This window comes from Meriones unguiculatus, chromosome 17, assembly GCF_030254825.1.
Source record: "Meriones unguiculatus strain TT.TT164.6M chromosome 17, Bangor_MerUng_6.1, whole genome shotgun sequence".
Classification (NCBI taxonomy): Eukaryota; Metazoa; Chordata; class Mammalia; order Rodentia; family Muridae; genus Meriones; species Meriones unguiculatus.
In genome coordinates, this window is record NC_083364.1 from 31,323,145 (window position 1) to 31,348,008 (window position 24,864).

At 38.7% G+C, this 24,864-nt stretch overlaps 1 protein-coding gene and 1 long non-coding RNA gene across 3 annotated transcripts in view; one reads left to right on the forward strand and one right to left on the reverse strand.

Moving 5' to 3' along the window:
- Positions 1–591: 591 nt before the first annotated feature.
- LOC132648522 (uncharacterized) lies at positions 592–2,591 on the reverse strand. The gene is made up of 2 exons (XR_009586931.1): positions 2,397–2,591; positions 592–2,251 (listed from the first exon to the last, which is right to left on the reverse strand). It is a non-coding gene; the product is annotated as an uncharacterized LOC132648522 (long non-coding RNA).
- Ccdc50 (coiled-coil domain containing 50) overlaps positions 2,580–24,864 on the forward strand; it is a 76,500-nt gene continuing 54,215 nt past the window's right edge. For both annotated transcript variants that reach the window (XM_060370160.1, XM_060370161.1), the window contains exon 1: positions 2,580–2,841. In XM_060370160.1, coding sequence (XP_060226143.1) covers positions 2,793–2,841 — 49 coding nt within the window. In that variant the 5' untranslated portion in view covers positions 2,580–2,792. The remainder of the gene's footprint in view (positions 2,842–24,864) is intronic.

Here is a 24,864-nt window from a genome sequence, read left to right on the forward strand (position 1 = left end):
TTTCTACAACTACAAACTGAGCCCGAACTAAAAGACCAAAAGCTGTAGTATTATTAGTTTCTCTTGGCCTCATCTTAGCCATAGCTACAGGAGTGGTAAGGTCTTATGAATGCTTAGTACTCCCTAGACTTCACAAGGCAAATAACTAAAATAGCCAAGAATTTTAAGCCAGGTACTGGTATTGCTTGTCTTTAAGCAAAGCAGAGGCAGGCTGAACTTTGAAGTCAAAGCAAGCCTGGTCTATAGTGGGAGTTCTAGGACAAACAGGGCTACATAGCAAATCACTGTCTCAATAAAACCTAAACCAAGCCAAACCAACCAACTAACCAACAACACAAACAAACAAAAGAAAGAACTTACAATAATTCAGAATCAATTAAATTTACTTAAAGCAGTCATATTTCACAAATATCAGGTCCTAGATTTACTTGTAACTGCTTACAGCAAAGCCTGTCTACATCAGAATAAGCAAGCAAACAAACACCTTTGTTTTGAAAGTCAAAAACTTTGAACAAGTACAACAAAATCTCCAAAACACCATTAAAAAACACTAGCGATTTTTCAAAAGCAAGGAATAAAATGGAGCCTTAGTTGGTGATTTTTTAAAAGATTTATTTTTAGTGTGTGTATGTGTACCACATGTGTGTGTAATGTTTGCTGAAGCCAGAGAGGGCATCACATGCCCTGGAAATAGAATTACAGACAATGGTGAGCCATCATGTGGGTCCTGCAAACGTAACCTAGACCCTCTGCAAGAGCAACAGCTACTCTTAAAAACTAAAGCAACTTTGTGATCCTGACTGGTGAATTTTGAATAAATGTCCGTGGGCCTGTGAGTTGGCTCAAAGAGCGAAGGTGTGTGCCTTTGGTCCCTGGAAACCAGTGGGAGGAAAGAGTGGCCCCTTCCAAGTTGTCCTCCAGTCCATCATGGTTAGGTTTAGCATAAGGGAAAAAGAACATAATATAGAGTCTGTCATTTTTCTCTTCTTTCTGATTTTTTTTCTCCTGGTTTGACTTAACAGGAAGCAAAAACAAGGAGCCCCAAATGATAAGTCTATGGATATCAGTCTCCCAGGATAGGTCTTGGTAGAGAAGTGGAAATAATTTAGGGATAAGGAAAGAAAAGAAGAGATACTGTCATTATACATGTTCTCTCAAATTGCAAAAAATTAAAAAAAATCCATATATGGCAGGACAATTAAAAATACCCCCAAATGTACTTTGCTACATAGCTTCCTTCTTCACAATTTATGGAGTGCTCTATTACAGGATTGTACAGACTTTTCTTGTAAAGGCTTTGATAGTACTTTAGACCATGAGCTTAAAGAACAAAATTGAAAAGCAATCAGATTTTTAAAAGTCCTTTAAAATGTAGTATTTGGACAGTTATAAAGTGGTCACTCAAATTCAGTGGGCTGGGATTGGCCTGCGGACAGCAGCTTGCCAAACTCTGATCTAATATTTGCTCTAATTTCCACTTTAATTTTTTTGCTAACCAATTTTAGTGTCAAGTTAAAACCATATGACTTCCTCTTGAGCTCTCACACTAGGATGCTGAACTGAGACAGAAAGCCAGCTTAAGGCGGTGGCTGTAGCCACGCAGCGAACTTTGACAAGATGCTGGGCTGAGATTTCCCCCCTCCTGCGAATAAAGCAAGCGGCACAGTTTTGCTACTGTGTTTCCATCAGAAAGTGCCCTCTTCTAGGCTTCCTCCGATTTGGGCTTATCTTCAGTTTAGTTTCATTGTCTGCTAGTGAGAATGCCCTCCCACTCGGGAAACAGAATACTAATTTGCTACCCTGCCCTTTATGTAGCAAGCCCAGGAAAGGATTCTGCTCCACCCGATTTGATCTCACACCCACTCATTGATAAATATGCTCGACTTGTGGACTAATGGACTGAAAGATAAGACCAGGGACAAGTTGAGGACAGGAATGTTCTCCTTAGGAGGGAGAGGCAGTTCCTAAAGGAGAGTGAATGCTGTATCCTTGGGATGAAACAGGAGAGGTCGGTATTTCAGGGAAACACAAATGTAAGAATTACAGACCAATGTGCTATGGCATGTTGGAACAGTGGGGAGTCTGGTACAAGTCTGTCACAATCTCCCCACCCCCATACTTAACGTCAGATATGGTAGACATGTACAGGTTTTTGCTGAATGAATGAATGACCCAGTTCTCCTTGATGCTCGCGAAGATTCTTTTTTCCAGAAAGGCCCAGAATTTAATTCAATGTCTTGTATTCTGGTTCCTTTTAAAAAGAGGAATAGGAAAAACATATACATATGAATATAAATATACTCAAATATGAATATAAATATATGTATATATAAATATACTCAAATATACCTCTATATCTACATCTGTCTATATCTATATACTCAAAACCTACTAACACTAGATAGAGGAGCGCCTGCTTGGCACTCGGTAAGCATTTTACACAAGTCTTAATCACAGAGCGCAGCTCAGACAGGACTTATCCCGGCGCCTGACTGGCAGGTGCAGCCTTTGGTCCGGGCCTTCAGGACACAGCTGCAGCCGGGGCTGGGCGCGGCGGGCACAAAAGCGAGGAGGAGGAGGAAGAGGAGGAGGAGGTCTGGCTCGCGCGCGCCCCCACCGCCGCGGCCGCCGCCGCCTTTCTGTCTCTTCTCTCCCTCCGTACTAGACTCCGGTGCATTTCCGGCCCGGGGGAATTCGGCGGTCGAGCGGGTCGGGGCGCGCGGGTGGCTGCGGCCGGCCCGCGGAGTGGGCGTGGGCCGAGGTTTCCGTGCGCCCGAGGCCGAGCCGCAGCCATGGCCGACGTGAGCGTCGATCAGTCCAAGCTGCCGGGCGTGAAGGAAGGTAGGCCAGGGCCGGCGGGTTCCGGGGCGCGGGGCGGAGCGGGGCGTGGGGCGCGGGGCGCGAGGCGCGGCGAGCTGGCCTGGCCTGCCACGGTCTGCGGAAGGCCCGCGGCCCGTGCGGCCTTGTCCTGCGCAGTGGACGCTTAGTGTAGAAATCACAGCCCAGCCTGGATGCCCAGGGACAGGGATTGGCGTTCAGAGTGGAGCCTTTGTTTTGAAACATGACCCTCTCTCTCCCTCCTCTGTTCCTCCTGCTCCTCTCTGCTCCCTCCTTTTTTCTTTATCCTCTACTTTCTCCCTCTTTCCTTCTGTCCCTCCTCTCCCTTCTCCTAGCCTACTGTCTAGTTGGCTCTTCCCTCACCTTCCAAAAGGTTTAAAATTGTAGGCTTGGCATTGTTTTAAGTGGATGGTTCCCAAGCAGCTGTAAGTCCTCTCTACCCCACCCCAGTCCGCGTGCTTGTACACACACACACACACACGCACACGCACACGCACGCACGCACCTCTTCCTTTTTTAATGAAGACCAGACTTGGGGTGAGGGGGAAGCTTGCGACCTTGGACCCTGTTTTGTTTTGTTTTCCATGGCTCCCTTTATTGAAGTCCAGGAACATGAGAATGACTAGTACTGTCCAGGCCTAGCTTACTCCAAACAGCCTTCATCACATGCCCCTGGGCCAGCATTTTTATTTTTTATTTTTTTATTTTTTTTTAATTTTAGTTGCTGGCTCATCTCATTGTCACTGTTTGGCCCTCCCCTATCAGGAAGCCCTGAAGTTCCAGACTTAAGTATTGCTAAACTTAAAATGTTCAAGAGTGCTGTCGTAAAGCCAGAAGTTCTGCAGGGCCTTTGTTGTGGGTCTCATTTGTTCCACCTGGGATCTGTGGCCAACACTGTTTGGGGGCGCGGGGGGGGGGGGATGGAAGTAAAAATACCGAGTTTTGCTTTCTTGGGACTTGGTTTCATTGCTAACTTAATGTGACTCAGATGGTCTTGCTCTCAGGCCAACGTAGAAATCCCAAGACAGCGTTTGCTTGTCTGCCTCTGCCCTAGAATTTCAAAGGAGCACAAGTGGCTTGGGGGCCAGTGATTTTATGTTCAGCTTGCAGTAGGCTTGGATCTACTACTTTGTTGCTAAAGAGTAATAATGGCCCCAGGCTGAGCTTTTGGTGTTAGTGTTTTTCCATCAGTTCTTGTTCCTAGCTTGACTTTGGTTTTTACAGTTTTTCATTCTCTGAGACTAAGGACCTGAGCCATCAGGAAGACAGATTGGTTGGTTCTTCACCGTGGGACCTGTTCTAGAGCTTGTTTGTCTTTTGCTTTTGGATAAGGGTTTTGTGTGCAAGTATGTTGGTCTTATGTTGGAGTAAATTCGCTAGTACTCTCCTTGTTGGTGGGTATCCCAGAGAATGGAGCTCAAACAAAACCTCAGGGGCATAGCTTCAGTGCCCTCCCCCAGCCTTCCATCTTGTATCAGTGACCTGGAAAGAACCTGTGTCTATGTAAGCTTTGAAACCCTGAGGTCTTCTGATTTTTTACCAAGACATGTCTAATTTGTGCTAGTATTTTATTTCTTAAGGAGTTCCACACTTTCCATCTAAACCTGCAATTTTTTTTTTTTCCATTCCTAAACAAATTAGTTTTCATTCTGGATAACATATGCTTGGCAACCCTATTTATCTACTCTGATGAAGTGACATGGACATTTAGTATGGCTCTTTCATGTGTCTTTGTTAAATTAGAATTTGATACTCGCTCACTTTGAAGGAGATCAAAAGCTGTTGGGATCATTGTCCTTAACACCTAGCACCTGGCTTTAAGACCATTAAGGAGCAGGATGGGTTTACTAGGAGTGCTCCCACAGTGGTGAGGTTTTGATCTGGGCTGTATTCAGGTCTAATGACTTGTATCTTTCATGTGATCCTTAATTATGGCCCAGTTACCATCTAACAGTATCTTTTCCCTAATTAAAGAGAACTCCAAGGTGCCCATGAAGTAGAGCATGTCCTGCATTGAGTGGCCCTGAAACTCACAGCTTAACTCAAGTCACTTAGTAGCGCTTTGCTTAATATTTTGGATCAGATATTTGAATCTTTTGTAAAAAGCCATTATCTCTTGTGCTTTTCACTTTTCTTTTGAATTTAAACCTTTATGTACACTTTACGTACAGTTACATTTGACATTGTGGAGTGAATTCTAAGACCAAGAAGAATGTGGGCATGCGTTTCTTCCCATTTTGCTTTCTTTAAGCGAAGGTAGGGCACTTTGATATTTGCTGTATCAAAAACAAATGTCAGGGTACTGGACTATTTAAAAATCTTCTTCCCTAGATTAACATTTAATGCTTGCCTGTTTGGTTTTATGGCAGTCAGAGCTTCATTGGAACACCCCTTATAACATACTCAGTTGGGAAGTGTGTGTACTTTTAAAAATAACAAACTAGGAGACAAAGAAATCTGAGTTTATACAAGTGAAAGGGCTAAGTCAGTTAAATGTCAGTACACACCTATTTCCTAATCAAAATATGTTTGGAACATCCATTTTCTCTTTAAAGGCAAATGTATCTTCTCTGTCAGTCTTCTCTTTTTCTATTCAGTAGTTCTCCATATCTTATTTTGTTTTGTTTGTGTTCTTATTGTTCAGGATGGCAAGGCTCATCATTCGTCACATCCTTAATAATCTGCCTCCCCCCCACTCTTCGTGTGCATGTGTGTAGCAACATGCTTAACATCTAAAACTAGTGCACCTGGGAGCTAGTTATTTTTAGAGTATAGGCCTTGTTTTTGAAGTTATTTTATATAATAAAGGATAAAATTTAATACAGTTTTAGAAATAGCTATACAAAAAAGTCACACCTGGAAACCACTGGTTGTTTTCAGTCTCAGACTCCCAGGTGGTATAGTGGTGTAAATTAAATTATTGGTGTAACTTCAGAACTTCAAGAGGAAGACAAAATAATTCCTGGTATGATGCTTATTCAGTAGTTCCAGAGATCCCACACTTATGCCTTCCCCTGGGCAGCTGATGTGGTATCAGCATTTGTCTGATTCCAGGGACGACTTTGCCTTTTCTTTTTTTTCCTCCAAGTTCCACAGCAAAAAAAAAAAACAAAAAACAAAAAACAAAAAAAACCAGCAGGTTGTGCTGTTTTTAATGAGACCATGATTAGACCTCTTTGAAATATTTTTCTCGCTTTATTCTCCTCATGTAGATTCATGGCTTTTATAGTGCCAGCCAGCAATTATTCAGGAAATCTTTAAATATGTGAATGAATGAATAACTGAATGAGAACACATATTTTAGATGCTCCCTTTCTGTTTGAGAAATTCTGTTTATAACATAACTTTTAGATTCATTCTCAGGCTATAGGCTTTTAAAGACATAATTTCTTTTAATTATGTATACCATGTACCAATAATGTCTCCACTGAATTTACAGACACACACACCTCTTCTACATATACACATACATATATATTTATGTAACTATATATTAGTAGAATTCATCTAATATAAACATATAAAACATACAGAAGAAATTTCTTGCTTTATCTTTACATTCTGGCTTTGAAAATGATACTAGAATAAGATTATACCAAAAATGTTATTTTCTTACGTAGAAAGCAGTGTTACAATTTGGGATCTGTATGGACAGCTTTTTTTTTTTTTTTAAATATATGTATGTTTTAAAATTTTATGTGTTTTAGTGATTAGTTTGCATGTATACCTGCACCCATCACGTGGGTGCTTGTCCTTGGGGAGCACAGAAAAGGGTGTTGGGACCCCCAGAAGTGGGTTTACAGATGGTTATATGCTGCCACGTGGGTTCTGGGATTACAGAGAGGGATTCTGGAAGAGCACTCAGTGCCCTTACCCTCTGACCCATCTCTGTGCCTCCAGATACAGATTTTAAAGAAACAATCTGCTCCTTGCCATATAAGGTAACTCCATAATAATCATGCCCTGGGCTACATGGCTGTGATCTTGCTTGCGATTTATAATGTGCTGAGTTGTAAAGAACCCTCCAGATTTAGTTGCCTGGGCCTGCAGTCTCAACAAGCGGGAGGGTTATAAATTTGGGGCGTTCTTGAGCTACATAGTGAGACAATTTCTAGAAACAAAACACCTTATACACGTTTACATTCATATGTGTTCTAAAAATACCTCTTGCCTAAGGAGGCAAAAGCCTGTCACTTTATTGCAGTCTGCAGACATGTAATAGTTTCTTGAATGAGTAAGTGTATTTCCCCCCCCAGTGGGTATGCTGTTTGTAAAATAGAAAACAACAGCACAAGCAAACAAAGTGTACAACCCCCCCCCCAACAATCCTGCAGATACAGAGAATACAATTTCCATTTAGAAAACATAAAAACTCATTGTCATTTTTGAAAAAGATAGAGTAGAAAGCACTAAAACCTACTTATGCTAGCAATGGAATCCATCAGATTATGAAAATTTGGGGATCAGAGAGGGGAAATGAGTATTTGTACTAAACAGGTGAAGTTGTTATTGGGATTTGCTGCATGTTTAGTCTTCCCTCCTTTCCTACCCTTTTCTCACCCTTTCTTTCTTCTGTTTTCTTTTGAATTGTTGTGTAGATAGGTAAATATAACTTCTGAAGGTCTTCATTAGTGCCATCATGTTTAAAACACTGGAATGAAAATTAGGAATGACAAGACTGTTTCATAGATTTTTCTGAGGAGTTATTTTGGAGATGTTTCCTGTGTCGCCTTATAGACTTCTTTTTTAAAGTAACATTTTTCTTTTTAGCTCTCATGTTTGAGGAAATAAATTGAATTATTGAAAGTCACCTTCCTAGCTTGGTCTTTTTTTTTTTTTTCGCTTGAAAACACACACACACAATTGTATACTCAGCCTTCATGAAAGGGTCAGTATTTACGGATTAAAAACTAACTTTTTAAAGATGTGAACTCAAGGGAAATCATAGTTTCTGGTCTTTCCTTACTTCCTGTAAGCATTTTCCAGATAAATGAATTTTACTTCAGTGACCAAAAGTTCTTTGAGAGTGCATTGGGTGAAGAATTTTAACTGGTGACACACTTAAAGATGTCCTTACTTCATGAACAGACAATTAGGACGCCTATATCTTGGATAAGACCTACAAAAGATAATCCATTTTATATTCAAGAGGACTTGAGAGATTATTTTGATGTTTGAAATAAGGAACTAGTGTAAAGGATTGCTTGGGTACTGTCACTTGAAACCGAGACCATTTCCCGTAAACACATACACACACACACACAGATGGGAGTGAGCACAGGAGAGTGTCATGACATTAGAGTTCACCTAGTACTTTACGTTTTACTGTGCCTTCTTTTTCTTTTGCTTCATTTTTCAGTAGAATTCATTGAGTTATGATTTATATACAGTAAAATGTTCTTTTCAGGTGTATGGTTGTAAATAGTTATAAAGTCTGTTTAAAATGTTTGCCTGCTTTTATAATTAGACTTCTTACTGAGCTTGGACAATTCTCTGTGCATTCTGAATGTACATCTTTGAGATATATAATTTACAAATGATGTCAGTTTTAAATCTCTGTTTACTGTCTCATCATTCTGTACACCTTTATTAAGTATGTAACCACTTTTTATGTCAGCTAGAGGTCTTGTTCCAGGAGGTTCTCCTTATACACAGACTTGTGTGCATTGAGCATTTGCAAAATACAGATGGAGAATATTGTGGCAGCCTCAGCCTAAGATGCTTGAGTTTTGAAAGTTTTCAAAATGACCATATATATGCTTTCTTGGTGGGTGAACTGAGGTCACTTCTTGAGATTTTAATGTTTCAAAAGAGAATGTGATTTATAGAAGCAGGGAACCTAGAATTTCAGCAAGTAGTGTTCTGTAGGAACAGTTGTGGAGGAGATGGTGGCTGCCACAGTGCAGTGCCGCTGTCTGGTGCTTTAGGATAACAAATCTTTTCAACGTAGTTCAGTGGAATTTGCCTAAAATATCTCTTTTGGTACCTCAGGCGGCAGTGTGAGCACAACTATAACTTTCCTGTGACCTCAAACCCCGGCTTAACACATGCCAGGCAATCATTCTACCATTGAACTACAGACCTAGTCCCAAGAAACCCAACTTTTAAAATAACATTGATCCCTCATTTCCTTCCTTCCTGCATTTCTTTTAGTTTATTGCTTAAATATTTGGCTGTCTTAAAAAACAAAAACAAAAACAAAAAACCCCCAAACTGTGCATCTGCATGGATGAAGCACCACTTCAGAGACTCTGTGTTTGACGTGTACTTAGGCCAGTTTGCCACCAAACCTGGAAAGCTTTGTGTCTGAGGGACGGTTGCTATCCTGAGGTAGCGCCTCAATGACAGACAGTTTTACTTTGTCTTTTGTAATGAGTCTTCAAGATGGGGTTAATTTCCTTCAATTTTTGCTAGTTTACTCAGTTTACCCTAGTTAATTTTTTTTCTTCACTTTACTATAGCAAAAGTGTGAAAGAAATCTGTGCTTCAGTCTTCTCTGTCTCTGTACTAAGAGCGTGATTAGTTTGTTTCCTGACTGTAGAGGAACTTGCAACATTCTCCAATTTTGAGGACATTGGGAAACTGGAAGCAGAGAAAGATGCAGAAAAGACTCAAGTAACATTCTGTTAATTCTCATCTGTAGTGTTCATTTGTTCCAACATCTGGGCTAGCAGCTCTTTTAGAAAACACCAGTGTCTTCATTTATAGATCATATTCTGGCTTAGACTACAAAACATTCCTTGTTTAGTCAGTGATAGGTGGATTCTAAGTAGAGATCTGTTTCTATTGTTTTCCCAGATGTCTATTTTCTGGCTTTGTTATTTTAAGCTGGATTTTATTGTATATACAACTCATTTTCCCCTTTTATTAGAAATAGATTCTTTTCTCATGCATTATATCCCGATTGTAGTTTCTCTTTATTCTATTCTTCCCAGTTTACACCAACCTCTCTTCCCTACCAGAAACACTCCCTTTCTGTCTCTTATTAGAAAAGAACAGGCTTCTAAGAGATAACCAGCAAACATAAGAAAATAAAATGTAATATGATAAAGCAAAGGCCATCATATCAAAGTTGGATATGGCAACCCAACAAGAGGAAAAGAGTCCCAAGAGCAGGCACAAGAATTATACACCATCTCATTCTCAAATTCTGGAGTCTTATAAAAATAGTAAGTTAAAAGCTATATTATATATGCAGACATCCTGGTCCAGACCCATGGTGTAGACCTTTTGCTTGCTGCTTCAGTCTCTTGTGTTCTGTGTCCCTTGCCTAGTTGATTTGGAGGGCCTTATTCTCCTGGTATCTTCCGTTCCCTTCTTGTTCTTACATTCTGTTTGCCTCCTCTTCCAAGGGTGTTCTGTGAGCTCTGAGGTGAGGGATTTGATGGAGCCATCCCATTTAGAGTTACGTGTTTCAAGGTCTTTCTGTCTTTCTTTTTCTCACTCTCTCTGTATAATGTCTGGTTGTGGATCTCTGCATCTGTTCATGTCTGCTGCTAGAGGAAGTTTCTCTGATGATGAAGGAATAAGGAACTGATTTGTCAGTATAGCAGAATATTAATAGGAGTCATTTTATTGATAGTTTTTTTTTTTTTTTTTTGGTTATTTTGTTTGTTTTTTTTTAAGACCAGTAGTATGTGGTTTTACCTTAGGTTTTTTAAGCTATGTAGGCTCTGGTTCTTGTTTATTACTCTAGGTGTGACAGGTATGAGTCCAACAGACATTGTTTGGATACTCCCACAAGTTTGATGACAACATTGCCCTAGTATATTTTGCAGGCAAAACAGATTATATAGGTCAAAGGTTTTGTGGCTGGGTTGGTGTTTTTGTTTCTCTTTTGGAAGCCTGCAGAGTACCTTCCTGTACCAAAGATAGTATTTTTGATTAGTGACATTAAGGGTTTTTTGGTTGCTGTTTCCTCTAAGGCTGATGGGATATTTTGTCACCCATCCTTTGCTCTTGGGCTCCAGTAGCTAAGGCTGGGCTTGCTCATGCTATCTGCTCCCGTGCTTTTTGGATGGCTTTTGATGACCTCCTTCCTCCTTGCATTACATGTCAGGCATTCCTTTCCAAGGTTGTCACCCCTACTGGTTAGAATGGTGGGCCATGGTCAACAGGGTGCCTCTTCCTTTCTGTTTCTCCATTAAAGGTCTGTAGAATTGATATTTGAAAGTTAATTAACAGAAAGGGGGCGTTCCTGAAAGACCAGGGATGTGATGACTAAGTGGGGTCCTTGTTAGATACTTTCTGGTTGTGTACATGGTACAGTTCATTGGCTGGTAAAACCTGGAGATTTCTGTCTCACAGACTGTCTTGAGGGTCGTAATTTGTTTTTAAATTCCTGATTATTAAGCAAAACATAAAGTATACACTAAAAAATGCAGTAGAAATGATTGAAGCTTCATGCATTCAGTACTAATTTCACAAAGACTCTCCTTGTCTTAGTTAGCCTTCTGCTTGCTATTTATTCATGGGTTTCCCTGTGTATTTTCTAAAAAAATGTGGGAAACAGATGTTGAACTGATTTTTGCAGGGCAGGAGTGCTAAGAAATGTGTGCATTTCCAATTCCTCGTTAGCAGTGTGTAATATAACCATCATTTCTATTTTAATTTTAAGACCAAGTAAAGCAGGCTACTCTTTAGCTGTACCCATTTCTGCCATATACTTTTCCAGTAACTGAGCCACCCCTAGAATTACTTTGCAGTATGTGTTTCAGTTTAACATACATTGAATTTGATATCTGTTTGCAAGGTAAAATTTCAATTCAGTTGAGAAGCTTCTTTGTAAAAAAAAAATACTTTGTGCCTCAATCTGTAATACCTGCTTTGTCTCTTCTTTACCATACTGGTTCTCAACTGTGGGTCACAACTTTTTTTGGGTTTGAATCACCACCCTTTCACAGGGGTTGCCTAAACCGTCAGACAAATATTTACATTATGATTTAGAAGAGTAGCAAAATTATACAGTTATGAAGTATCAACAAAAATAATTTTTTTTTGTTGAAGATCTCCACAACATCAGAAACTGTATTAAAGTGCTGCAGCATTAGGAAGGTTGAAAACCAACCCAGAGAAACTAGTCCAATCTTTTGATTCCCATTTATCTTTTCATCAGAGATAATGTTTACTGGGCCAAATACACAAGCTTGCTGTGAGAGTTATCCGAGAACTAGATATTTTGTTGGACATCCCGTAAGGTGGTACTGCTGTCCAGGTTGCTTTGTAATCATGACAGCATTGATTCAGTGAGACCTAATCTTAGCCCTCTGCCTGGAGTTTATGTCTTCACTATGTAAATATGGCCTTTTGTAACCTTTGGCTTACTTAGCTAGCTCAAAAAGTGAGTCTCTGTAATTTTGAGAGAATTACTTCTTTCCCATGTGTCTCACCAGTACCTTTGGAAGTATTTATTCCTGAGTAGCCTGCCTCATTTTCTGAATGCTCTGTTGAATAGGTCACAGGCTGATTGCTCTCACCAATTTTTATGCTTTTGTGTAATAGATAGTATTCCAGAAAAACCTGTCTTTCCCTGGTCGGATGAACTGGTAACTAGTAAGAACTAGGGTCCTTTTCATGAATTCACTAGGGTAACAGGGATTAAATCATGTTTACTTTTTCTTATATAAATGGTCTCATCTTTCAACTATCTAAAGAAGTTTGTTGTTTGGGTTTATAAGGGAATAGTCTCATCTGTTTAAATATTAATTTTAGTTTTCTGAGATTCTGGTAAAATATGCATATTACCCAGTAATAATGTGCAATATCATTGTTGATACCGTAAAATATAGGTTTTTAGATGGTGTCGCATTGAAGTTGGAATTCTTTTGTGTACTGTTTTCTGCTTTAGGTTTATTTTTAGATAAAGGGCATTAAAAAAAACATTTAAGCTAAACAGATCAACTAAGTATCTTTGGAAATAAAGGGAGAAAGCAGCAAAGAATTATGAAAGTTTTGAATAGGAAACAAAAATTATGTACAAGTTGTAATCTTGTAATCATGTATTATGAAAAGAGGGAGAAAAAATAATCCAAATAGCTCTGAGTTTTTTTTTTTTTGGTTTAGTTACATTTAATTTGTACTTTAGAATGATCTCATTTAGTTTAAGTGGCAAAAGAAACAGTCCTTTAAAAACACTAATATCACAAATATATCTTTGAGAATTTCTCATGAATACATTATATTTTTTTTCTTTTTTTAAATTAAATTTTATTTTATTAATTACACTTTATTCACTTTGTATCCCCACATAAGCCCCTCCCACCTTCCCTCCCGGTCCCACCCTCCCCTCCCCCTTCTTCACGCATGCCCCTCCCCAAGTCCACTGATAACGGAGGTCCTCTACTCCTTCCTTCTGATCTTAGTTTATCAGATCACATCAGGAGTGGCTGCATTGTCATCTTCTGTGGCTTGGTAAGGCTGCTCCCCACTCAGGGGGAGGTGATCAAAGAGCAGGCCAATCAGATTATGTCAGAGGCAGTCCCTCTTCCCATTCCCATATAACCCTCTTGGACACTAAACTGCCCAGGGCTACATCTGTGCAGGGGTTCTAGGTTATCTCCATGCCTGGTACTTGGTTGGAGAATGAGTCTCTGGGAAGACCCATGTGTTCAAATTTTCTCGTTCTGTTGCTCTCCTTATGGGGTTCCTCTCCTCTCCAGATCTTACTATTTCCCACTTCTTACATAAAATTCCATACCGTTGGCCATAAGTCTCAGCATCTGCTTTGATAGTCTGCAGGGCAGAGCCTTTCAGAGGCCCTATGTGGCAGGTTCCTAGCTTGTTTCCTGTTTTCTTCTTCTTCAAATGTTCATTCTCTTTGCCTTTCGGGATGGGGATTGAGCATTTTAGTCAGGTCCTTTCTCTTGATTAGTTTCTTTAGATGAATGGATTTTAGTTGGTTTATCCTATGTTATATGTCTATATTTTGATTGTATTCACTTTCTCCCATTCCAGCTCTTTTCAGACTTTTCCTCATAACACCTCTCTCAACTTCATACATTCCTCCTTTTTAAACCTGCTTCCTTTAAAATAACTTTTCATTATTTTTGATTCTGTGTATATATATATATGCGCCTGTGTGTGGGTATGTGCACATGAATGCAGGATCCACGGAGGTTAGAGGTCTCAGATTTTCTAGAGCTGAAGCTATACATGTGTTGGACCCTGCTGTTAAGGTCAAAGTCTGGCATTAATACGAGAAAGCCCCGGACCTTGCTGACAAATGATGAACTCCCTTCCTCTGCAGGGTTCCCTCCTCTCCGGGGAAATCCTCTAAGGAGTGTCACATAGCCCTCAGGGAGCTTACAGGCCAACCCTTTCCCAATAAAAAACTTGTTCAGTGTGCACCTGGGGATTCCTGGAACTACCCTCCCGATGCTAAGGAGATTTCTTGGTACCTTAGCTTTCAGCCAATGACCTTTTTCATACCTGTAACCATGCCTGGAGTTCTTTCCTCAGCTCCTGCTGTCCACAGGATAAATAAATACAGTATTCCCCTTTGCATGGTAGGATTGTGCTCCTGCATGTAAAGTATCTCTGCCACTCCTAGCCCCAGCCAATCACACACATTCACCCTTGAAACCCCTCCCACTGTCCAAGGTTTATAATGTCTCTGATTCATGAAATAAACTCTCTCTCACTTCATTCCTCCACCATCATCGTCTGAGACTCATCATTTATTCTGGGGAAAGAAAGGCTCCCCTTCTCCCAGAAGAATTCACCACTTGATCTCTGGCCTTGCCTTGACTGTAGGTCAGACAGCCATGTGCTGCTGGCCTAGAGCTTCCGCCATTAACCAGCTCAGATTGCTGCTGCCATCTGTCTTGTGCTGCTCTGCCCATTGCAGTGCCCATCTGCAGAGAGAAGTGGCTGGCTATTGTTGAAGCAGCCATCTGTCCTCCCAAACCAAACAAGCCTCCCACCACTGCCTCTCCGTTTCAGAGCTCCAAGCTTCCATTACTTCCTTTTCTTAAAGCAGCCATCAACTTACCCAAGTCAGGCAGGGCCCTTGTCATCTGGGTCATGTTTTGGAGCCCTGTGTTCCCTGCTGCCACCTGGCCTAGTACTGGCAGCCTAGGTAATAGAGCAGTAACACTTGTGGAGAAATCTTCTCTCCCACCTCCACCCCAGTCTGGGGCTGAACTGGAGTTGTTCTGGCACAGATCTCAGTTCCATGTTCCATTGTTCTCTGCCTGAAGACCAGTGTTCCTCAAACAGAGGGAACCTTTGGTCCCATGCTTCATCTTTTGCTTCCCAAAAGCTAACTGGAGCTCAGATCATACTGATGGAGAAGCTTGAACTTCTGGTGGGGTAGCATCCAGGCCTCTGGGAAAATGGAACCACATAGGTGGTTATGGGCCTCCTGGCATATGGGTGCTGGGAAACGAACTCGGGTACTTGGCAAAATCTTTTAACTGATAAGCCCTCTCTTCAGTGCCCTTTCCCATTTAAGTTAGAAATATGTGGATAGCCTTCATGTAGGCTGCAGTGGAACAGATTGGTGTAATTATATCAAGTAGATTCTGTTTCATGCATCTCTGTCTTGACTTACCTCTACAGTGCAGAATATAAGGCTCTTAAGTGAGAAGGAACCTGTCAGAATTCATTGTTATTAGCTCACAGAGCTTAGACTAAAATTTTGAATGTTTTCTAGAAGCAGATGTACCAACAGTAAGGGCATTGCATTTTTGCATATTGGTTAAACAATACCATCATTCCTACAGTAAAGATACCAAAATTGTATATAGATTTGATACAAAATTTCTGCTGTAAAGTTATTCAAAGTACACAACTTAGGAAAATTCACCAAGCATTAGTCGTATAAAATTGTTTTCCTATAGTTTTTAATGTGTTACTTGGATTTTGCACAGCTGTATTGCTCATTATAGGCATTTCAGTTGTGATGCTTTGATTATTCTCTTTCACAAACTATAACTATGTAATTTTCATAGAGAATGTTGCATTGTCTTGTTAATCTTAAGTATTCAGCTGAAAAATTGGAATTGTGAAACTAATCAAATGTTCTAGATGTTCTGGTTTCCCCTTAACTTCTACTTATTTCCTTTTGGAAATGTGTTGTCTTTCTGTTGGATGGTAGTTACAGAGAGGTATAGAAATTTGCTTAGCTCTTCATTGCCTCTGATTTCTATTCCTCTCTCCTCATAGTAATAGCTGATGTCCAGCCTTCATTGAAAGTAAGTAACTATCTAATGTTCTTGTGTGGAGCAGGAGAGGTGGCTCAGCTCTCTTATTAACCTGTGTAAGCTCAACTTACACAGGTTAATAAATGCCCATAATGACTTCAACTCCCTGGGTAGAAGATTAGATCTAAGTCACTAGTGACATAATAAGACCTGTCTGGAAGAGCTACTTAAGAGAAAGTAACTTTTTTTTTTAATTACAAGAAGTTATTAATGTTGTTGATGCCAACACTAATGATAGGCTTTAATGAATCATTTATTAAATGGCAAGCACTTTCTTTGCCCTTCCTATGACATAATTTATTTTATTTTAGTAAAACACTTGCCCCGATTTTTTAAAATAAAATTTTATTTTCTGGCTATAAAAATAAATATTTGTTCAGAGTTAAATCCTGGTATTTTGATACATGGATACATGACATAATGTTTAAACCAGAGTAAACACCTGTCTAAATACTTATCAAAATCCTTTTAGTCTATGGCAATATTTATCTTATTGCCATTTTATATGGAGTTCTACTATTCCATAATGTACCAGAACCTCTTATTCTTGGTCCCCAGACCTTAGTTCCCTAGAACTACATTCCGCAGATGAGAAATATGAGGTTGAGAGTCCTCAGATGAGAAACAAAGACATTAAAGAATTTGCTTAGGGTTTTTAGCTGACAGATAAGCAATATATGAATCCCGAGCCATATAGTTCCAAAGCTGATGTTTTGTCTTTCTTGCAAATAGTGCTGTGAAATAAATACTAAATAAAATTCACAACATATTATTGTGCTGTTTACCTTTGATTTTACTGTGATTTCTTTTTATTTTTAATAAAACATTTGCCTCCATTTTTAAAATAAAATTATATTTTGTGGATATAAAGATAAATAGTTGTACATACTAAAATCCTGGCATTTTGAAACATGGATGCATGACATGTTTAAACCATAGTAAATTCCAGTCCAAATATTTATTTGGACATCTCTGTGATTTTTGCTTCTGTCTTCTATAATAATAGCTGAGATTTCAGGTTTGTTGCGAATAGAGAGCTATCGAGCATCCACATGTATGGCTGGAGAGATGGCTTAGCAGGTAAGAACACTAGGTACGCTTTGCACCCACATGGGAATTCACAGTTGTCTGTATCTTCAGTCCCAGGAGATGCAAAGCCATCATTTGCCTATGCAGACACAACACACATATGCTGTATACAGACTGCATTCAGGCAATGGATCCATATACATAAATAAATAAATAAAACTTAAATATTCATATATTATTTGAATATAATAAGCTGAATAAAGTTTTAAAAAGCCCCAAAACAACAGCAACAACAAAAAGAACAAAAATAAGGAAAAATACTTCACTCAGATTATGTTATCCCCTTAAAGAACTTTGTGCATTCTCTCATTTTTTGTATTGTAATCTTATGTCCTGGGAAAAACAGACTGATTTCTTCTTTGTAATTACTGCAGGGTCTGTATATAGACTTTATTTCTAGAGTATAGTTATCTGATTTTAGTCCTCTTTTCTGGCAGTAGGAAAGTAGGTCTGATCTGTGTGGACCCCTAAATCATGAGACTGTGTGGATTTTTGGAATGTGCCCATGATCTTGGGGCAGAGTCTACTTATAATTCCTATCCATGATAATGACCAGCTTCTGAGATATGATGATATGTCAGATTAAACTTGTAGTAATCTCAAGACTTGATCATTTATTTCTTAGATATTGTATTTTTACATATTCCAAGGTTACTGGAAACTTGTGTAGATTCTGACAGAGTTATCAGAATGAAACTGTGAGTTTTACAGTTTGGGGGAAATTTTTAAGAGATATTTCCCTTTGTCTAGTTTTCTTATGATATATATCTATAATAAAGTTGGAAGTTTCAATGTTGCTTATTTATTTTTAAAGAAATAAATTACTGATAATAGGGAAAAACATGACAACCAAGTATGTACTTCCAGAAGATGAGTGAAAGGATACCATCTGATTGAGGAGTAACAAACCTTGCAGAACTAGTATTGCAGGGAACTCTCTTAGATAAAGCCAACAACTCCATAGGGTCTCCGGACCCCAAGTATGTTGGGTTGGATGTGCTCTTTTGGGTTGTCATTAGCACCACTGGATTTATTCTACAGAGGTTTAAGTAGATGAGTGGCTTTTCTTTCTAGGGAAACAGAGAACTAGCTGCCAAACCATATAAAGCCATAAAAGTGCTAGGGAAAGTGCTATTCAGAGAGTGAAACAGATGGGTAGAGTTTCTTTTGGGATACATGAACTCAAAGTAGGATAAATTGATTCTTGTTATCTGAGTAATTTCAGAGAAAAAAATGTTTTGAAAAACTTCTGTATGTTGCTCTTTATATAATGCTGTGCTTCTCTCAAAAGAGTACAGCATTATATAATTATAATATATAATTATACAGTGTAATTATAATTACCCTGTGGCTAACAATAGTCTCTTGTTTTCTATACCCTGTGACCATCTATCAGAATAAGATTAGCAGCTTTAAAATAATGATTTGCCATGCTTAAGAACTTACTGATGGTTACTCCTATATTACAGATGAGTAAATTTAATGTTTACATTTATGCTCTATCAGAATATTCAGTTAGAGAACTGTAGAGACAGTTATGGTTAACCCTTTGTGCTTTCTTATGCGGTATGTATTCATTGAGTATCTCTCAGAACCAGGGTCCTGCAGTATACTACAGACAGATATAAGAGCTTCATCTTTTAATAAAGATAAATAGGAAATTTTATGTTTATTTGAAAATAACTTCAACATCTTAAAGCAGAGGTGCTTCTATTTTAATAATTTTTATGGTAGCATAATTTAGTTATTTTTAAGTTCAAGTATTTCTGGATTGTTATAAACTAGATCAGCCACATAAGGTGCAGTTATCTCGAAGGAATGCAGGGAAGACAACATTTAGGATGATGCTTTTTTCATTGTGATCAGTTTGATTTTTAAGTTTGAATTTCAATTTCAGTTTGAAATGCATGAATATATGCACTGCTAATCTGATTTCAAGGTCCTTGGGTATGTTTGGAGTACAGTGAGAGTCTTGTAGAGTGAACCCATGAGCCATGATGAATGTGTGTTCCCTGTCTGTTTACTCTCTGTTTACTTTAGCTTTGCGCTTCTATATGCAGTGTCCCTTATAAATGCAGAGTGACTCTTTTCCTTTTTATCCTTTGAAGTTCCCGAAACTACCGTCAGTTGTAGAGTTAAGGGACAAGAAACAGGAGAGATCTTAGGATCCAAGCATCTGAAGCTAAATTGGTGAATAACATAGGGGCAATAATGTGCTTTGGACCCTCAATGGTTTGCAATTGCAAAGTGATTTATAACTGTTGATTAAAAGAGGTTTGCTTATACATGTGCCTGGAGACACATATGCACACATACCTGCATACTTGTGTGCTCATGTATATTCATTCACATGTGGTATTGGTTTTAGGCATTTAATGTTGTGGAATAGAATTCATTCCTGAATTCCTGAGTGATCCATTTATCCATCCATTGAGACCTAATTATTATCTAGAACACTGTTACCCAATAAAACATCTTTGATAATAAAATTTTCTATATCCTACAAAATAGTACCCACCAGTCCCATGTAACAGTGGGAACATGGTTCATGGAACAGAGGCCTCAGTTTTTAAAACTAGATCATAATTAACTCAGGCTGAAACAGGTCCATGTGACTAGGATAGTATGAGAAACTACTGTGAGAAATTTACCCATGCTATAGGTAAAGGATTCTTCAATAGAGCTTTTAGCTTTTGGTCTTCAAATGAGCTCTTACCTAGTATGTGTGCGCAGTGTTGGGCGTTGGAGAGTATACATCACTTGCAGTGTTGAAGGAGCCCTTGTGACTACTGGATGAAGTATGAGAAGGCAGAACTCAACCATCAGTTCAGTAATCTTTTGATTGAACTCATCTCAGACTATGTGTTCCTTGAGGAGAGAGCAGATGCTGTTTTTACTGGAGTCTGTATTTCTATGAATATGTGCATCTGCATTTCTGAAAATTGACAGGATCTGAGATGTAACTTGCTTATGGTAGATTTTGGTTTGTTACTGCTGCCAAAAAATTTGTGTTTCACAGCCAATCCAGAAAGTTCATTTGTAACAAATGAAGCTTAGGGAATTGTGTTTTCTAAACTCATAGGGCCACATGAGTTACTGAGGAATGGTATCTTTTGAAAAAGTGTTGCCACTCGGAGTAGCAGTTTTACCTACTGCTGCTTCCCTAGAGTTTGCGCTGCTGCTCTGAGCCCAGTCATTTTTCTTGTCAGATGGAAATTCCTGATTCAGCCTTTTCTCTTTGAGTATCTTACTCTGTGGTCTTGATAATGAAGTGATGGCTCTTGATATTAAAGTAGTACGTCTGATCTGGTGACTTGTATCATCTCAGCATTTTCAGAACTGCTGGCCTGTAATCTGCTGTGTCTGTGGTTAGCTACAATCCTGCTTGCCAACTTAGTGGTTTAAGTTACTGGTTTTACACTTAGCTTTGAATTTGTGGGATTACAGAAAAACCAGAAAAAACCCAATGACTCAAAAAATTACTTTGATAAAATTGCAGAAGAATAAAAATGTTAGGATGAGATAGATTGTTTTACTTTTTAAGATGTCTCCTGTGATTAGTCTTGTGTTTTGTTTGTATGAGAGAAAAAAAAAAGAAGAGAGATGGTGTGTGTGTGTGTCTTGTGTGTGTATATGTTGTGTATGTATGTATGCAAGAATGTGTGTGTGGTATGTTCAGGGTGTGGTCTTCTGAGTGCGAATGTTTGTGAGGTTTGTCTGTGGGAGTGTGTGAGGGAGTGTGTGGTGTAGTGTCCAGTGTTTGTGAGATGTGTAAGTGTGTGTTTGTGCAGTGTGTATGTGTGCATATGTGGGGGGTGTGGTGTGTGTGCAAGTGCTCATGTGCATCTGTGCACTTGTTGAAGCACATGCATTTTATCTTTCCATTCCAAAAATTTGTGCTTTTAAGTTCTAACATGAATTTACTGGCATATTTTATGTTAATAAAATTTTTTCCAAGCAAAGAACTAGCCTTAATTTTCTTTTCTGATAAGAATGGAAATACTGTTAGTGTTTTACCTTTGCTGCTTGAGGAAACCCAGACAAATTTATGTAGATTTTATTTGTGTTTGTATTTTTTTTCTATAAAAGCTGTAATGGGACAGTATAAATTGAATCAATAAAACCTGATGAAACTGGTCCTTATCTTAATGAATATTTGTTGCCTTATTATTTGGATCTTTAAACTGCAGTAAAAGCATATCTTTTTATTACAAAATGCTTTGATGGGATTATTAGTATCCCCTTTATGGAATATAATTGGTGGTAAGTAGAATTGTTCCAAAAGTAAAGGAATTTCAGTTACATTGTAATCCTACAGTATATTTACTTTTAGGAGTTTTGTGCTAATTCTTTCTGGAATATTCTAAATATTCAACTCAAGTTGAAAAGTCAGATATTCCTGCTGTAGTTAGAGAATGCTATAAGGTTCCCCGACATTACTGTTGGGCTCTACTTGGGCCACAGAGAATGCTCTGCCTGTGCATCAGCCCATGAGATAGCCTACCCAGATGGACACCAGCATGGTGTGTGAAACATTAGGCTGCATAGTGCCAGTGGTTCACTTGTATGCTTTAGGGAATGAGGGTGCCTGTACCCCACATTCAGCATTCCCAATGTAGGCCACCTGTTGTGTCTTTCCAAAGACTATTCTACTTAGTTACTTAATGGGTTGATTTGAGAGGAAGAAGGCTTCATGCTACTGGAGAATTTAAGAGGATATAAATCATTACTTGGATTTTTCAACTACTGAAACCCTTTGTGATTATCACTGTTAATTAAAATTTGGATGAGGTGATAAGTTATCTACCTTTTCTGGGAACAGTGACTAAATTTGAAAATACTGCAATAAAGTCTGTCATCAAATAAAATACCATTGCTCTTGCCATTTCTTTAGTATGACAGGTTTCTGATGCTTGATGTGCTGGTGCTGTAGCTGAGGTAGTGACTTTTTCAGCTACACATTTGGAAGGACATGGAGAAGATGCTGAGTTACACTGCTGTAGAACTTTTTAATAAGTAGTGTTCTGTCTGTTGTTCATATTACAGGAGTATTAATATATAATATATATTATGGGATTTATATATTATATAAATATATTATATAGATATATTCATATATGTGATATATGGGATTTGTAGAAAATAGTATCCCTGACATTGACTCTTTTGACCTGGGACAAATACTGTAAGATAGAACACTTGCACATTTCATTAAGAACGTGGCTGTCTGGCAAGAGATCACATCCAAAGATCTTCTAAGTTTGTGTGATCCAGCTGGAATACAAAATGCCTTTAATCCAGGAGACAGAGGGAAGCAGATTTGAGTTCAAGGCCAGCCTGGTAGAGAGCAAGTTTCAGGTAAAGAAAGGCTTAGGTCCAGTCATGGTGGTACACATCCCTAATCCCAAACAATGAAGGTAAAATTAGTTTGTAGAAGGAAGTACTGAGGTTTGAAAGTGATGTTTAATTGAGTGACAGAAAAGATGATGAATCAGAAAAAGAGTTGACCAAATAGGATACACCCTACTCTCACTAGAAGAAAGAGAAAAAGGGAAGCTACTTAGGGAGCAATACAGAGAGAAGAGGCAGTTTTCCCAGGACAGTAATAGAGACAGGTTGCAGAGAAAGAACACAAGTGAAGACAGAATGAGCCAGAGAATGAGAAGGAGCCAGAAGATTAGGAGTTAGTTTGAGGCCAAGCAGAGCAACTGAGAGGCCAAGAGAAAAACCAGATTGAGTAAGTCAGATGGGAGAGGAGTTTGAGGCAGAACAGCTTAGTTGAACCAGCTAGCCCAGAGCTCAGTAAGAACAAGTAAGGGTGAGGCTATGAAGCAGTAAGTCGCAGAGGCTGAAAACATTCTAGGCCTAGGTTAGTTTTTACATAGTCTTGAGGCTTCAAGGACTTGGCCTATGTTAGAAGACAGAGACACTAAGCCTCCAGGATGACAACTGAAACGTGAATAAAAATTAATTTTACAAGTACATGCAAATATTACTTGTTCCCCTTGTTTATCATATTATAGTTTGAATTGGTTAATATCATGTGCAGGAATTCTTAGGCTAGTCAGTGGCTTCTATCATCCTCCATAGACAGCATCATAGTTGCTCACACATCTCTTAGATACTTCTTTGTTTTCAGCTTTCCCTTGAAAATGGAAAAATGTCACTTGTCAGAGAAGCCAGTTATTCAGAGTTTTACTTGCTATTCTGAAGTAAATAATTGTTCAGATTTTTGAGGAGAGCAGCTACTTACAATCTCTTACTGTCTTCTATTTTAGTCAGTGGTTGTACAGGTTGTGATGGTTGGTTTTGATGTTGGTGTTAGTTTTGTTAGGGTTATCTTGGTGGGTCTGTGTGTGTATGTGCTTCTCAACCTTCCTAATGCTGCAACCCTTTAATTCAGTTCCTCATGTTGTGTTGACCCCCAACCATAAAATTATTTTCATTGCTACTTTATAATTGAAAAATTGCTACTGTTGTGAATCATACATTAATACTTTTTTTTTTTTTTTCTGATGGTCTTAGTGATCTCTTTGAAAGGGCTGTTCAACTCCTAAAGGGGTTGTGACAGGTTGGGAGCCACTGTCTTAGATATATTAGTCAAAAATTTTTAGTACTATCTCTTCCCTGAGAGAAATCGGTTGATGTTGAGTAGAGAGTCAGAGCAGGGCTGGGTTGGAAAGTCCCCTGATAGAAAATTTCCTTGATTTATTATTTTTTTTCTGCTCCAGTGTAAAATGACTACAGTGCTTTTGTCATAGGTCTCCTAACAAGCACTGCAGATGATTTAACCTTAACTGCTTCTGCTTTTCCAGAGTGAACTGAGACTGCGCGTCATTGGTGGTAGAGGCCTACTCCAAGGAAAGACTGTGGGAGAGTAAATCTTCCCATTTGTTCTTTTTGGGGGAATTTAGAAACCACTCTATGAATACATATACCATCTTTCCTGATAATTTCATTCTTCATTCCAAAAACCACACCTACATTTGTATTATTTTAACTAACAATTTATACTGCCACTCTTTTCTGACATTCTGAAATGCATATTATTTATCTTAGTTCAAATTTTAGCACACCTATGTGAGTTCAGACTAGGTAAACTAGGTGTTTGTTTGCTGGGTGATCTTGCTCAAACCTGCCCTTTTGTTTCAGTTTCTTCATAAATTAAAAGAGCATGTCGATAAACCCTTCTTTTAGATAATTACGAGAAATAAACAAGCAAGTCTTATAAATGTCAACTTGAGGCTGCCTGTCAGACAGACATTCTCCATACAGACTGTTTTGAATGTCCTCATTGAATGAAAGCAGGCATGTATCTCAGAGGAATCAGTGACTATTACGTCTGCATTAATAGTATTTACATGAAAAAAGACAGTACATAAAATTCTACCATTTCATGAAGTGAGCTGAAAGAAATACTTTCTAGTGAATGCACTAGTAATCTAGGCATTTTTCTATGGCAGTTATTTCTGGCTTGTATTGGATAGGTTGATTAGACACAAACACATACACACACCAATATAAGAACTGTGCATGTATTCACTCTGTACCTATGTTGGAGTCAAAGGAAGAATTCTTGCTGAAAGAATATAGCTTGATTAAACTTTTGAGCAGAATTAATTTAACAGAATACTTTCCTGAGAATTACCTTAACAGAATACTTGAGTAAGCCTTTTCTTAACAGTGTACCAGTGTCAAAAAAATGGATGCTAAATGCTTGATGTTTGGCTAAAGT